General features: G+C 42.9%; 1 protein-coding gene across 2 annotated transcripts in view; it reads left to right on the top strand.

Annotated features, from left to right (window-relative positions):
- Nucleotides 1-9,286, top strand: part of INO80C (INO80 complex subunit C) — a 31,217-nt gene extending 21,931 nt beyond the window's left edge. For both annotated transcript variants that reach the window (XM_056138196.1, XM_056138197.1), the window contains exon 5: nucleotides 8,897-9,286. In XM_056138196.1, the coding sequence (XP_055994171.1) occupies nucleotides 8,897-9,028 (132 nt within the window). In that variant the 3' untranslated portion in view covers nucleotides 9,029-9,286. The remainder of the gene's footprint in view (nucleotides 1-8,896) is intronic.
- Nucleotides 9,287-16,241: the final 6,955 nt, after the last annotated feature.

Raw genomic sequence — 16,241 nt, 5'->3', positions numbered from 1 at the left:
GATGCTGAACTACAACAAGGCAGGTGGGAAAAGCTCAATGAAATGAGGGGCCTGGAATATGGCTTAAGAGGATGAGGACCTTGAGTCCATTCCTCACACCACCTGACCTCTCAGCACCATTGGGTATGGCCCTGGGTGACTCCCCAGCACTGCACCCAACCTGAGCACTGAGTCATCAGGCCTACACAAATAGAACCAATGTCATGGTGGGTGGTCCCTGGAGCCTCAGAGCAAAGTACTATTGGGCATGGCCTCTATAAAAATAGTGTTTTGTAAAGATACTTGTGCAGGGGCCAGAATGATAGTACAGCTGGTCGGGAGCTGGCCTTTCACATGGTCAACCTGAGTTCAATCCTCGATACCCCATATGATCCCTGCAGGCACCACCAAGAGTAATTCCAGGCCCTAAGCGCTGAGCCAGGAGTAAGCCCTAAGCATTGCTGGGTGTGGCTTAAAAACAAAAAAAAAAAGGCACTTGTGAGACTCCATTTTCTTTTACCTCCTTCAGAATTTGTACCATGCCTCTGTAAATGCTGTCTTCTTTTATCACAGTCAGCAGTCCGTGCTAAATTCCCGTCCCCTGGGTGGTTTTTCTTTAACATTTGCCTGTGGTAAAGCTCATTCTGTGATTAACAATTCTGTGGGTTTTTCAAAATATGCAGTCATGTATCTTACCACCATAGTGCTATACAGAACTAGTCAATCACTCTAAAAATGTTGTTGTATAGCCGCTTTACAGACTACCTCATCCCAAGCACCTAATAGTCACAGACTTGGTTTTTGCCCCTGTATTTTTACCATTTTCAAAATGTATTGGTTTATTTTGTTTTGTTTTGTTTTGTTTTTGTTTTTTCTTTTTGGGTCACACCCAGCGATGTTCAGGGGTTTCTCCTGGTTCTGCACTCAGGACTTATTCCTGGCAGTGCTTGGGGGACCATATGGGATGCTGGGAATCGAACCCAGGTTGGCCGCGTGCAAGGCAAATGCCCTACCTGATATGCTATCGCTCCCGCCCCTCAAAATGTGGTATTAAGACAATCATTCCATGTGTAGCCGTTGGGGGCTTTCACTTAGAAAAACATATTCAAGATTAGTTTGTGCTGTTTATGAATCAATTGTTCCCTTATTATTAATGTTTTTGTTTATGTTAATGTTGTTAATGTATTATTCCATTTTATAATTTGCCACATTTTATTCACTCACTTGTAGAAAGACATCTGGGTTATTACCAGTTTGGGGTGAGTTTGATAAAGCTCTGCTATAAACCTCTTATACAAGTTTTTTTTCTGAACATAAGTTCTTAATTCATTTGGGTAAATTCCTCAGTATGAGATTTCTGGGTCATAGGGTGAGTATACCTTTGACTTGGAGGAATCGAAAATGCCCTCTCAATGTGCTGCACCATTTTCCATTGCCACCGGCAATGAATAACAGTTTGTTTCTCTGCTTCCTTGCCAGCCTTTAATGTTGTGGTTTTCTGGTTTTCCCCTTTTAATAGGTATGCAGTGGTATTTCCCTGTTTTATTTTATATTCATGCTTTTTACTACACTTATTGAGATGGTTATATGAGATTTCTTAGTTTGTCTGTTAAAAAGCAGAATTATTTTGAGTGAATTTAGATGATTAGTCATTGCATTCCTGGGATAAACCCCCAGGGTGATATCATATTATCCTTTTTGTATGTTGCTGGACTTGATTTTCTAATATCTTGTTGCAGACTTTATATCAGTGGTCATAGATATTGACTGCCAATTTATTTTATTTAAAAAATTATAATGTTTGAATTTTGCAATAATAAAATGCTGGCTCATATGATGGTCTGGGAAACGTTCCCTCCTCTTTGCTTATGATAAGATATTTGGGGGAATTCTTCAGTGCATTGTTCAGACCAAGAGTTTTCTTTTTTTGAAAGGTTAAAATATGGTCAGTTTTGGGGCTGGAGCAATAGCACAGCAGGTAGGGCGTTTGCCTTGCATGCGGCCAACCTGGGTTTGATTCCCAGCACCCCATATGGTCCCCCAAGCACTGCCAGGAGTGATTCCTGAGTGCAGAGCCAGGAGTAACCCCTGAGCATCAGCTGGGTGTGACCCAAAGAGCAAAAAAAAAAAAAGGCAGTTTCTTTAAGCACTCTAATAATACTATGTTATCTATTTCTTCTGATTGAGCTTCAGTCATTTGTATCTTTCTGGGAATTCATTTCCAGCTGTTGAACTTCTGAGTAGAGAACTATTTGGGGTATTTTCCTATTATTTGCATTCTCTAAGGATTAGTAGTAATGCACTACCTTAATTTTATTATTTTTCTTTGGGGGTCACACCTGGTGAAGCTCGGGCTACTCCTGTGCTGCAGGGGTGGGGGGCAGAAGTTGGGACGTATTTGTATAGGGGATCAACCATGGTCAGCCAGGAGTAGCCCTTAATATGCAAGGTAAGTGCCTTAATCCCTATAATAAAGCTAAGGGTTTTACCTTTTCAAAGAGAGAACTTTCTATTTTACTGATTTTTATGCTTTTGTTTTTGTTTTTTGTTTAGGGGCCACAAAGGTCAGTGTCTGACTTAATTTTGGCTCTGTGCTCACTTCTGGTAGTGCATGTGGGACCATATGGATTGTCGGGGATTAAACCCAGATCAGCCACATGCAAGACAAGTACCCTGCCTACTCTCTAGTCTCCATTTGTTTTCTTTTTCTTTTTGGTTTTTGGGTCACATTCAAGGTGCTCTGGAGTTACTGAGTGCTTGGAATGATTTCCAAGTGCTCAGAGGACCATGCGGTACCAGGCATCAATCCTGGGTGTCTAACTTGCAAAGTATATTCTCCAGCCTATTGGGCTCTTTTTCTAGCTCCAGTTTTACTTTTTATGTCTTTGTTGTTTTCTTCTTTTGCTTCCTTTATTTAAATTTACTTTTCTTTATCTACTTTGGTAATGTACAAACTTAGGTTACTTAAAGTTATCACTTCCTTTCTTTTGTAAAATTGTTTTAATTATAACACCATAATTTACCAAGTTCTTCCTAATACGGACTGGAGCGATAGCACAGTGGTAGGACGTTTGCCTTGCATGCAGCCAGCCCAGCCAAGCTGGGTTCGATTCCTCCACCCCTCTCGGAGAGCCCGGCAAGCTACTGAGAATATCTCACCTCCGTGGCAAAGCCTGGCAAGATGCCCGTGGAGTATTCGATATGCCAAACACAGTAACAACAAAGTCTCACAATGGAGACGTTACTGGGTCCGCTCAAGCAAACCGACGAACAATGGGAGGACAGCACTACAGTTCCTAATAGAGTTGTTTCGGCATAAAGTGTTCCAACACCAATTTCACCACCATTGTGACCATTCTTCCACCAATAACTCCAGTTTCCACTATCCAGGCCTGCCTTCTTGCAAGCACAAATAAATGTTCTTCATATTGTTTCTTATAATACAAAGGCAAATCAAGACTTGTACCAATAGGAGTCAATTTGTGATAATTGTTATATCTCACAATGATCTTATTAAAGTCATTGTATGAGGATCTATTGAGCTGGTGAATGCTTAGTTGATCCTTCTGTGTAATTGTTTAGACTCACTGAGATTGGTGGTATTCTATGCAACTTTCTAATCTCATTTGCTGTGATCCTACAGGGCTATGAAATTTTGAGGTATAAGAGCACACAGTCCACACACTATAGATCTGGAACGATTTGGTAGCTTGGGATTTTAATAAGGTTCAGTTGTGGAGCTGGGCCATTTCCAAGTCATAGGGTGTCACATATGGCTGTGGGCTTCTTCTGTGCCTTCAGGCAGAAAGGGGAATGTGTCCACCTCCATTTCAAGAAGGTCCCAAAGTTCTCAGCCTGGACATGCTGCCTGAGAAGACTCGGCAGTATCATGCCCTTTTGGAGATGTTATGCTAGGCTGTTTCTCTGCTGGCAAGATCTCCTCACTTTCTTTCTAATGTGAGCTACAGATTTCCTAATGTGATGCTACAGAATTCTCCAGTAAGTACAGCTTTAATTCTCTCACAAAGTTTGTGGGTTTTTTTTTTCTCCTTCTAGTCACACCTGGCCGAGCTCAGGGGTTATTCCTGGCTCTTTGCCAGGAATGATCTGGAGTTGTACTTGGGAGACCATATCTGGCACCAGAGATTTGAACTGGGTTCAGTGGCATGCCAGGCAAGTTACTTTAACCCTTGTGCTTACTATTTCACTGGCTCCATTTACTCTTTATTTTTACTGGGTTTACTACTTTTTAACCCATGGGTTATTTTCAGCTAATAAATACATATTTTAGGATTTTAAGGTATTCTGTTATTGATTTCTCTTTTAATTCTGTGCTAGTCCAAATATATTTAAGTCTTTTAAATTTTTCAGATCTTTATATGGCACTGTGGTAGGCAGTGAGGACCCGAAAGATGTTCAGCTCCTAGTCCCTGGAATATGTTACATGTCAAAGGCGTTTTGATTGCAGATAGAAATAAAAAGTTGCTAATTTAGGTGGATAAGAATTAAGTGGTTTTGTGGGTCATTTAGATGGGTCTCAGATAATCACAAGTCTTCTTTTTTTTTTTTTTTTTTTTTTTTTTTCCCCCTTTATTTTATTTTATTTTTTTTAAAGTTGTAGATTTACAATTTTTTGTGCTTTGGTTTCAATTATACAATGATCAGATACCCATCCCTCCACCAGTGCCCATTTTCCACCACCATGGATAATATCCCTCCCACCCCCATCCCCCCATCCCCCCGTCTCTGTGGCAGGGCAATCCCCTGTGTTCTCTCTCTCCTTTTGGGTGTTGTGGTCTGCAAAAGAGGCATTGAGTGGCAAACATGTTCAGTCCATAGTCTACTTTCGACATGCATCTCCCCTCCTGGGAGGATCCTCCAAACATCCTTTATTTGGTGCTCCCTTCTCTATCTGAATAGCCCTTTCCTCTAGGATACCCGGCTGGCCTCTAAGTTATGGAGTAATCCTCCTGGTGCTGATCTCAGCTATTCTTGGGTATTAATCTCATACTTCGTTACTTTATATCCCCCAGATGAATGCAATCTTTCTATGTCTATCCCTCTCTTTCTGACTCATTTCGCTTAGCATGATACTTTCCATATTGTACCACTTGTATGTAAATTTCATGACTTCATCTTTTCTAAGAGCTACATAGTACTCCATTGTGTAGATGTACCAAAGTTTCTTTAACCAGTCATCTGTTCTTGGGCATTCAGGTTTCTTCCAGTTCCTGGCTATTGTAAAGAGGGCTGCAATGAACAAACAAGTGCAGATGTCACTTCGACTATACATTTTTGCCTCTCTGGGATATATTCCCAGGAGTGGTATTGCTGGGTCAAATGGGAGCTCAATTTCTAATTTTTTGAGAATCGTCCATACTGTTTTCCAGAAGGGCTGAACCAGTGGACATTCCCACCAACAGTGAAGGAGTGTCCCCTTCTCGCCACATCCACGCCAGCATCGGTTGCTTTTGTTCTTTTGAATGTGGGCCAGTCTCTGAGGTGAATCACAAGTCTTCTTAAAAGTGGAAAAGGAAGAAGTACATTGACAAAGAAATACAGTGTTACTTTGAATATGAAGGAAGAAAAACTCAGCATATGTGGAAAGAATGTGCATAGCTTAAATAAGCTAGAAAAAGTAAGGGAACCAATTCCCCGAGAACCTAGAAAGAAGACAGCCTGGTCAATATAGTGTAACTATTTTGAACTTCTATCTTCCAGAATTGTTGTGAGAATAGATCTGGTGTGTTCAACCCACTTGCACAGGACTTAACCATGTTATACATAACCTAAAACCCTTCCCCCACTGTATTTATATGCACTTTAAGAAATTTAGTATTAAGATACTCTAAATATATAAAGAATAAATCACTGAAAGATAATCCCACAGAAGAATCAGCTGAAAGAGCATACATCAACGGTTACAGGGAGAAAGTACAGATGACCAGTAAATAGATATTCAACCTGACTGATAGGAAAAACACTAATCAATGGGAGAGAATTAAACCATTTGGTTATATACAGTGTCATCACAGTGAAGCAGTCTCTTAGGCTGCTGTCTTACGGTGGAAAGGTAGCTTGGTAAAGCTTCTTTGAAGAATGGTTTGACACTGTTGAGACGAAAAAGCAAATGCCTGTGACCCAGCAAATTTGCTTTCAAGCTAGACAGCTCCCAAGAGAAAGAGTGTGTATGCCCAAGGAATGCTTTCTGCTTTTCCTTTATATTCCTGTCATGCAGAATGAAAGACTGTTTGTTTGGGGAGAATATTGGAAACAAAGAGGTTAATCAATAGTGCTTTCATGCTGTTCTGTGAGCTCAGTGGTAAAACATGGGTAAACATACTAGAAATATTGTTTACCGAAAGGGGAGGGCAGCTTGAACATATGGTAATATGAAAATAAGCATTAGCATACTAAAAAAAAATCTTGGGCAATTGCTGCTGTGCTGTGTTTTATATAAGAATGTTTATAAACAGGGTCTGGATGGTGCCCACCTAGCAGTGATTTCCTCAGGGAAAGTCAAAAAGGAACTTAAGTCTTGTTCATAATGTTTTCTTTTCTTTCTTTCTTCCTTTCTTTCTCACACCTGGCAATGCTTAGGGTTACTTCTGGCTCTGCACTCAGGAATTACTACTGACAGTGCTCAAAGGACCATATTGGATGCCAGGGATCAAATCCGGGTTGGCAGCATGCAAGGCAAATTCCCTACCCTATGCTCCAGCCCATATTTTCTTTCTCTTTTTTTCTTTGAAGAAAAATTTGTTCATCTGTTACTTGTATAATTTAAGGTTACATAATGAACAGATAAGTCAAGCTATGTTTGCAGTGCCCCACCTGTTCCCAGCCAGCCATATGACTTTTTCTCTAATGCACCTGTGTTTAGCCCCGAAATAAAACTACAAAAAGTATTGTACTGGGGGGTAGGGCAGATGCAGTGAACTCTGTGAAACCTGTAGCAAGGAATACCTTAAACTTTTTGCTGCCAGCACTATGGCATGGTGACCTCCATTTCATTAAGGTAGAGGATGCAGTTCAGCTCTGGATGTCACTTGCGCCTTTTTGACTCAGAGTACTAGGTCAGCTACAGGGTCTGCAAGTCTTTGTTGGTGACTACTCCCCCCCCCCCCCCCCCCCCACCGCCCAGTGTTACAGTATCACTGTGGTCCACATTATTTTATTCAGCGGTCTGTTGGCACTGGAGTAAATGGAATAAATAAATCCACTCCACTTGGGTGGATCAGTTCAGCACAGTTTGTTGGTGGGGATGAGGCAACTATAGAAATAGTGCCAGGAGCAGGCTGGGTAGTATATGAAGACCATCAGATCAAACCCAGATGTGCTTGCCTGCTCTCCAGCCTTCCCTGCCAGTAAGTTTGTCTACATGCCTCATGGCCAACAGTCCACAAAAGGGACTTGCTGCTTTTCCTTTGTATTACTATCATTAAAGGGAACGGCATAAAAAAGCAAGCTCAAGATTAAGCACATAGATTAAAGTTTTATATCATAGGGGGCTTTCATTGGCTTTTAGGGACATTTTCGTTTTCCTGACATAGAAGTTAAGTACCTTAGGGAGTTCCCAGTAGCAGAATTGAAGACTGGGGCGGGGGTGGGGGATGAGAAACCTATGAGTAAGTTCTGCCCGCTTAGTGCCTGTTCGCTGAGCCTCCCCTCCCTGTTAGACCACACCATTGTTGGGAGTCTGGCTCCACAAAAATGGAGATGAACCGCGTTGGAGCAGACAGTCCACACTCAAGTAATTGGACATTATCTGTCTAGACTTTAATGGTTTTTAAAGATGCTCAAAGTGATTCACCCTCATGTTTTCTGTCTCAGAAATCTGAGGAATCCGGTGGCATGAAACATATAATAAGTGAATTGTTTTCTCTGCCTTGTGTAGGGAAAACAGATCAAAAGAAGATTTTGATATGTCAGTGGGAAGCAGGTTGTCATTTGTGTGGTGGTCTTGGTCATCCATTTGCTGCATTCCTTCATGCATTGTTCGTTGTACCAACGCTATCGCTGACTGAAGGGCTGCTGTGTGCTCTGCATTGCAGTAGGAGGGAGGGCATAGTGCTAAGAAGATGAAGACTGGAGAATTTCTGGGTCATGGAACATATGGCTTATGCCTTAATCAGAGAGTCGTGCAGCTTATGCACATAAGAGATACACAATGCACAGGAAGTACTGTCGTAACAGAAAAGTGAGAATAAGGTCCTAACATCCTTTGAAGAGAGGTAAAGAAGACCTCCTTAAGGATATGACTTTGGGGATGAACAGGTGACTACTGATCGAAGTGGGCCAGGGCAGGATGGACCCAGAACCAGCATAGTTTGTAAACAGAATGAGGGACTTGCCAGTGAGACATGCTGTGTCTGGCATGATGAATTGCATATAGCCTTACAAATGCCACTGTGGTGTGGCCAGCCCTTCAGTGGAAATGGGGTGTGATTGCCCAGTTGCCCAGTCTAGCTCTGCAGTGTAGCCAGTGACCCATATGAGTGCCATAGAGAGGAGTGTGTGCCCTTGGTGCAGGTGGGGTAATCGGGAGAAAGGGGTATGTCCCGTACCTACAAAGGTGTGGCTGGAACATTTCTGAGGCAGGTGGGAGTTTGAAGCCAAGGACGGATGGTTATCATAAATTCATCTTGGCTCTATTGCAGCTCTTGAGGCACCAAGAAGAATAGACTAAGATGTGGTTATTTCTCTTCCTCCTGTTCATACCCTGAGGAATTTCTTAAACCTAGGAAGATAAATGAGGTATAGCCAAATTGAGCAATTTAGTGTTCTTGGTGACAGAGTAAGACATAATAAAGATATATTTCACTCTCAGCAAAATAGAAAACCACCTTTAAAGTTGATTTTAAAATATCACCACCAACACCAGCAACTTTCTCCTCTGTGTTCATTTCCCACCCAGGCCAACTATACCGACCCCCAGAGCAAGCTGCGGTTCAGCACCATTGAAGAGTTTTCCTATATTCGGAGGCTGCCATCGGACGTCGTCACTGGCTACCTGGCCCTGAGAAAAGCCACAAGCATCGTTCCCTGAACCTTAAGAAATGGAGATGACGTGGGAAACTGTTTCAAAGGCAGATTTTGGACTCATGATTTTGTTTCATGGAAACAAAGTCATTCTGCTGTCAATCTGGAAATGTCAGTGCTGTGCCTTGGAAAGAATGTTTGGCTTTAATTTAAGGGCTGTGTGTTTTTCTTTTCTTTTCTTTTCTTTTTTTTAATTCCTTCTGTGTTTTCCTTCCAAGTGTGATATTTCCTGTTGAATTAAATTATGTTTCATTTGTTGCCTCAAGATGTTTGACAAGAAAATATGAAATTGTGCTTTTAATTTAACACAAGTTAGTCCATCAAACTTTTGCTTCAAAGTTGCGGACTCTTCTCATAACATGATTAGAGACAGCAGTGAATCCTCAGGCAGGGCTGGATTATTCCCGAGCCCGATGACTCCCTCCCTCTTCAAGAGCAGGCCGGCCATGTTCTTTGGTCAGAATGCTTGGCGTAGGGCCAAAGTTGGGGCTGAAGAAGAAAGAGCTGAGTAACTCATTTTGTCACATTGGACTGGTCCTCACCCTGTCTCCGGCTCCAAATCAGCCTGTCTTCTATGTTCCCACAACCAAGACACACACACACACACACACACACACACACACACACACACACACCCGATGTTGAAGTCAGCTGCCCTGAAACAGTTCTTTGAGAGCAGCCTGCACTGCTGACTCGCCAGTGCCAGCCTGGTTTTCAAAGGGGGGGGGGGGGGGGGCGATACCAGCATCAATGCTCCTCCTGAGAAGGGCTTTGTCTGGGTATCAGTAGCTGCTCCACTAATCAAAGCCACCTCCAGAAACATTGTGTTTGCCTCTTCCTCCCACCAGAGGAGGGAGAGCTCCTGGCCCAGATGGAGAGTGGACTTAGGTCCTGAGCCTCTCTGAGCCCTATTTCTGGCCTTTGGGAGGATGGGAAAGCAGACCCAAGGGCATGACATTGCTTTGGGGGATTAGACACCCGAGTCCCCTTCATTTCTGGGAACAGCCCCTCCCGCACCCCTCTCTGGACTTAGAGAAAAAGCAAAACAAAGCTGGGAGAGCAGCCTGCCAGGCAGATGGCAGCTGCCCGGAACCTCGCTTCCTTTTGTCTCTTTGTCACTCAGCATGTCCCCAATAACTAGGTGAGAGCAGGAGCGGGGCTGGGGAACAGCTTCCTCTCCCTGCAGGGTGGGAAAGAGCTTCAGCCAGGAGAGGTGGAGGATTATCCTATGCAGAGCTTCTCCAGCATGAGTCCGGTCAGAATCACCTGGAGTATTACTGGGACATAGGGGAGCCCCCGTACCCAAAGGGTCTGATTTGTCTAATCTGTCCTGGGACCCAGGAACTTGTTTTTCTAACATGTGACACTGGCGTTTCTCCAAAGGGTTCTTACTTTGAAATACACTGTGACATGGAAGTTCTCAACAGGACCAGAAGCTTCCCAGGTCCCCACTGTCACTGCAGCCCAGGAAAACAGCTGTCTCCCTTTTGTTGGAAATGAAATGAGTGAGCCCAGGGTCCTTCCTGCTTTCCTTCTACCTTCTCTTACACAAAGAAAACTTGAGGCAGGTCTACTTCTTTTCCATGAAGGCCCCCTAGTGCCCATGTGTGTCCGGGGGCTTGGGGGCTAAGGTGCAGGGAGGTCATGTCTGATACAGCTGCAGGACACACCCTAAGTGCTGGCTAGTCAGACCTCTACAGAGCCTGGCTTGACATGAAACTCGGTATGTGTCCCCTAAGGGGAACCCTGGTTTCTGTTCCTCTGGCCTCTTGGATTTGCTAGGGGTGTATGCCATGAACCCTGACAGGGTCACCTGTGTCTGTGAAAATGTTGACTCCTAAACCACACATTAGATCTGATGCTGGCAGTGGGGCCCAGGCATCCGCATTTGATCAGGATCTCTTGTGACCTACAAAGGCATGGGCAGCACTGCCTTCCCCAGCCAGAGGAGAAGTGCGTGCTCTGGACACCTCGTTTCCTTCTTTCCTGGCTTCCTGCCAGGCTCCGCATGCCAACCTCTTTCCCTATAGGGAGCTTTGAATTCTGAAGGTCGGGTCACTTCTCTCACCCCAAACAACGGATCTAAGCTGAGCCAAACTAAGTGTCAAGCTGTGAACAGTTCCAGTAATGAGTTCTGCCACTTTTAGGATGAAGGTAATTTTGTGCTGAAATAACCCTTGCTATGCATGCCCAGCCCAGCAATTCTCAGACCCTCTCTTCAACTTTGGATGAGAACTTTGTCGTAAAAAGTTAACTGGTGATTCATTCAGTTCCTTGTAATTGGGGCAACGGCCTGTAGGATCCAAAGGATAAACTCAGCCCTTCAGATGAAGTTAGTTGAGTAATCAGATTGTTTTCACAAGACAAACTGAAGTCCAAACTGTCGAGTGGAGTTATTCCTAGTACCTGATGTTTGTCTTCACTTTCGGATCATGAGTGTAGTATGTTAGTGGGCATGGTTTAGAGCGCTTTGTAATGTTGGAGAAATGCTGGGGAGAGTCCATGTGGATGAGAGGAACAAATTTGCCCCCATCTCTCAGTGAAAGCATATGTTCATCCAGATTTCAAGTGTGTCTTACAACTGCACCAAAAGTGTTTTCAGTAAGGAATCATATCAACATGTGTGGCCACTGGAAAGACGAAAAAGACATTTCATGTTTCCAGTGACCTATAATTTTAGTTGGAATTTAGCAAAATTTTAATTTAGTAAAAATAAAGGGGAAAGAAAGAAATGGATGGGGTACGTAGCACAGAAATATGACATAGAATAGACATGTCAGGAAGAGAGCAAACACCTTATAAGCAGAATGATCATTATTATTTAAAATAATGTTCTATCTAATATGAATGTGGAGCCTTTATAAATTCTGATTCTCACCCAAAAAATGAAACATGTAAAAGGCAATTGAAAATTTGTTATTTGGTGATAATTAGGAACTCCTTTGCCTTCTTTTAGATGTCACATTAGTCTTGTTAAAAGACAGTTTGAATCTTTTAGAGATGCGTACTGAAATATTTCTGGGTGGAGTCATCTGGGACCTGCATTAGGATAATATCAAAAAGAGGAGGTGAATTGGGGTAGTGTTGAAACAAGATTGGCCATAACTCAATAGTTGTGGAAACTGAGTCAAGGGATCTGTAGAGATTCATTATACTGTTCTAGTTTTATATGTCTTTGGGTTTCTCCAAGATAAAAATTTTTTGAAACAATTTTTTTAAAAGAATTTTTTAAGAATTAAATTTTTTAAATTAAAAATCATGGTAAAATATCTACCTAAATCTAAATATTTAATATTTCATTTTCAGCTAATGTAGTCTGCATTAGCTGAATGTAGCTTATAAATGCCAACAGTTTAAGAAATTTTGCCTGAATGGCTTAAGGTCATGAATAGAGGCAATGCCCAATTCCTGAAATATTTCACAAAGAAAGGGTTGGAAGAAAAGCAAAAGGCAAAGTTATCATTCAAGTGTTCTTAATGAGGGTTCTTTTTGTGTGTTTCATTGTTCTGAAGTTTAGTGACTGTTTTTTGTGTAGAAATAGATAGGCCTGGGAGACGTCGGTTTCAGGTTTGTCATAGGGTGTAAGTAAATCACACTGGAATGGATTGAGAATGCATTGGAATGACTGACCAGTCATTCTGACTGGCCAGAAAAATATCTCTTGATCTATTTGGTAGAATTTGCATTATTTATGTAGCTACACAGGAAAAAAAATTTTTTTTTTTTTCAGGAAAAAACCAAGCTCATGGGCTTGGTTCAAAACCTTAGTTCAAAGTTCTTAGTTCAAGTCAAGAATTGATTTCACTGAATTTCAACTGAGTTTATACTTTGGGGCCTGTATTAGAGATTGCCTGAAAGAAGAGAAACGACACTGCTATCACATGGGCTGCAGAGCTATCCCATTGTGCCCCCACTGACCTGCAGAATGAACTACCTGGTTCAATATTTAGTTGGCCTCCATGTGTCCTATTCTGGACAGGATGCCCGAGTGCTTTGTTTGGATCTTATTCCTTCTCATTTCTCTTTTGTGTAATAAAAAGAATATCAGGCCTAATAGCTTCAGGGTGACCAGGGCTACACAGGTAATACTAGGAGATTGGGGGTGGCAGCAGGGAGGGAAGCAGTGCCTGGGATTGAACCTAGGGCCTCACATATGAAAGGCACGTGCTCTACCACAAACCGTACCACCAGCACTGAGTTTCATACTAAGGGGGAAGTTGCCAACCTACACTCAAATTCTTAGTTTTCTTATGAGCATCACAATAGTATGCTCACGATCGTCATGATCAAAAAAGAAAATGTTCGAAGGGCATTCAGTACAGACTCAGCAACAAGCACCATGATCCCCACCTCCCTCTGGTCTCTGCACTAGCGAGATAAACCCTTTCCCGGCTCCACCATGTGTACCTTCTGCCTCGTTGTTTTTCTCTTTTGTTGGCTTTTAGGGCTCTTAGTTCCAAATCTGCAGCCAACTGGGTGGCTGAACAACATCACATGATCTGCCTTTCCATTTACTCATTTTATTGCTGGCTCTATTCATTATTTTTCTTGTCTTCTTTGTTGCTTATCTTGGTCACTTGTCCATCTTTTATTCTGTGTACTTTTATAAGCTTTCTCGATTTTTTTTTTAAAGGAGCAAAGAAAGGAGGAAGTACTGAGCAAAGTAAACATTAAGAGACCTTAAGGGGCTGGAAGAAAGGAGGGTGAAGGAGTCATGGGACGGATAGTAGAGGGTTCTGATGAATTAGAACAGGGAGAGCTGACTGGAAGCCACCAGTGTGCTTCTTTGAAATCGTGATTGGGGCTGGAGCAATAGTACAGCGGGTAGGGTGTTTGCCTTGCACGCAGCTGATTCAGGTTCAATTCCCAGCATCCCATATGGTTGGTTCCTCAAGCGCTTCCAGGAGTAATTCCTGAGTGCAGAGCCAGGAGTAACCCTTGAGCATCACCATGTGTGACTCAAAAAGTAAAAAAAAAAAAAAAAAAAAAAAAAAAAAAAAAAAAAAAATCATGGCTGTATGCCATTCTTGGTGTTCATCACGTCTGCTACCGTTGTTGATGTCCTTATAACAGTAGGCATAAGACCTTCAGCGGCTTGTTTATGCATTTGGGTCATAGGGTGGGCCAGGGAAAGAGCATCTCTGCAAACACAGCAGCCTTGAGTTCAGTCTGGTATTCTTCCATGACTCGGTGGCCTCCATGTGCAGATGCTTCTGTCCAGCTGCAGACAAAGCTTTTCCTGCAGAAGGGGCCTGGCTTTCCTGGCCCACAGGATACCAACTGCTGACAGACTCCGTGTTCACCAACCATGGGGCTGCCCCCACTCGGGATCAGGAAGATGAGTCACTACCCCAAGCCCTGACCCAGCTTGGAGCTTTCCAGTGAGAACACAGGGGGCCAAGGCCTGAGCTTTTGTGATGTGGAGTATTGCAAGGTCTGTTTTCAGGGATCCAACCAAGGCCTTGGTGACTGATATCTCCCCTAATAACAACTGGGGAGGAAGCTGCTCACTAGAGATAAAGATGAGAATTTCTGGTGTTTGCACAGCAAAAGTCCCTGCAAAGATAATATCAGACCTTGAAAGTGAGGGGTCTCCAAAGTATACATTTGTTTAATTCCCTCAGTCTTCTTGCTCGCCTGTTTGGGAGGTTTGGTTAAGAAACAATAACCTAATTATTTGTGTCCACTCTGTTACCACTTTCTCTGACATTTAATGCTTGTTTTGGGAGGCAGGGGGCCAATAGCTGTGTCTTGGTGCTAGAACCTCTGAACAGAGCCAGTGAAGGAGAAAGGCAGGACAGAATGGTACAGGAAAGGGTAGGGACAGGGAGGGGGGGTGGGGAGATGTTGGGACTTGGGCACATATTGGGTCTGGGAGAGCAAAGGTAACACCTATGTTAGGAAGGCCAGGCTCTTCCCAGTGAGAAGGGGGGTAAACAATGTATATCTATCGCATTTTATTTATTTAGTTTCCTTAGTTATGTGTTTTTTATTTAAGTCAATTGGGAAAAGCTATGCAAAATGTAAAATTTTGACATAACATAAGTTAACAAAATTCTAAGTTAACAAAATCACAAAACTAGAGTTGAATCCTCTGCCTGTTGGGGGAGGAGGAGGGCACAGAAAGATAATATAGGGATAAAGGTGGTGGTCTTGTTTTGATCCCTGACACAACATATGGTTCCCTGAGCACTGCCGGGACTAATCCCTCAGAACAAAGTCAGGAGCACCACTGGGTGTGGCCAAGAAACAAACAAATTTTTGAAAAATAGCAAATGAGAAATGATTTGCTTCAAGGAATTAATCATTGTCACCTTTGGAGAAGGGGTGGATCAAGAAGGGGGACTTAGACTTGGGGCTCTGAAATTTTGGGGAACTTTGGAAAGAGCACGTTTTTTCAAAAGGAGAGAAACTCAGTTGAAAACTCCAGGATGGGATTCTTTGCTTTCCTGTTTGTTAAACTTATACCTGAGATTGGGCCTTTCTCCTGGGGGCAACAGCCTGCACTGTCTGCCCCAGAGGGACCCTTTCCACCTGCCCTTTGGGAGCAGACTAGCACTTCATGACAGCTCAGTGACAGTGCTAAAGTAGTGCCGGGCACCTTCCAAACATAATGTCATTAGTGCTCATGGCAGCTCTGCCAGCCAGGGATATCTGGGTTTCCCCTTCATAGCAAAAGAACCCGGAGCCCAGGAGTAAGATGCAATGCTAACAGGTCAGAGTGCTGTGAGCCAGGATCTCTCTGTCAGGAGATGGGGGTCCTTGTCGGGTGCTTTGGAGGCAGGAAAAGCGTGACTTGGAGCTGTCTGGAAAGAATGAGAGGACGCAATGCCTCTGCCTGGATGAGTCTTGAGGACACTAAAATCATCAAGCATACTCCCACTTAAGCTGTGTGACACACACACCTCGGAGACACTGGGTTCTGTTCAGCTGCCGTGATAACGCAAATACTGCAAAAAAAGTGAGTCATGCAAAACTTTTGGTTTTCCTGTGCATGTGTTATACATACTATATTCTGTACTGTAGTTTCATAAAGTATATGAAATAACCATCTCTTTAAAAAGTATGTATATCTTATTTTAAAATTGCTTAATTGCTGAAAATGCTAACCCTCATCTGAATTTTCAGCAAGTAGTAATCTTTTTGTTGGTCTTGCCTGAATGTCTGTTAGTGGCTGATGAGACAGTGGTGGCTGAAGGTTGGGGTGGCTGTGACTATAT

This window comes from Sorex fumeus, unplaced genomic scaffold (genome assembly GCF_029834395.1).
Source record: "Sorex fumeus unplaced genomic scaffold, SorFum_2.1 ptg000128l, whole genome shotgun sequence".
Lineage (NCBI taxonomy): Eukaryota > Metazoa > Chordata > Mammalia > Eulipotyphla > Soricidae > Sorex > Sorex fumeus.
The sequence above is the reverse complement of the archived record's forward strand: the minus strand, read 5'-3'. Positions and strand labels throughout refer to the sequence as shown.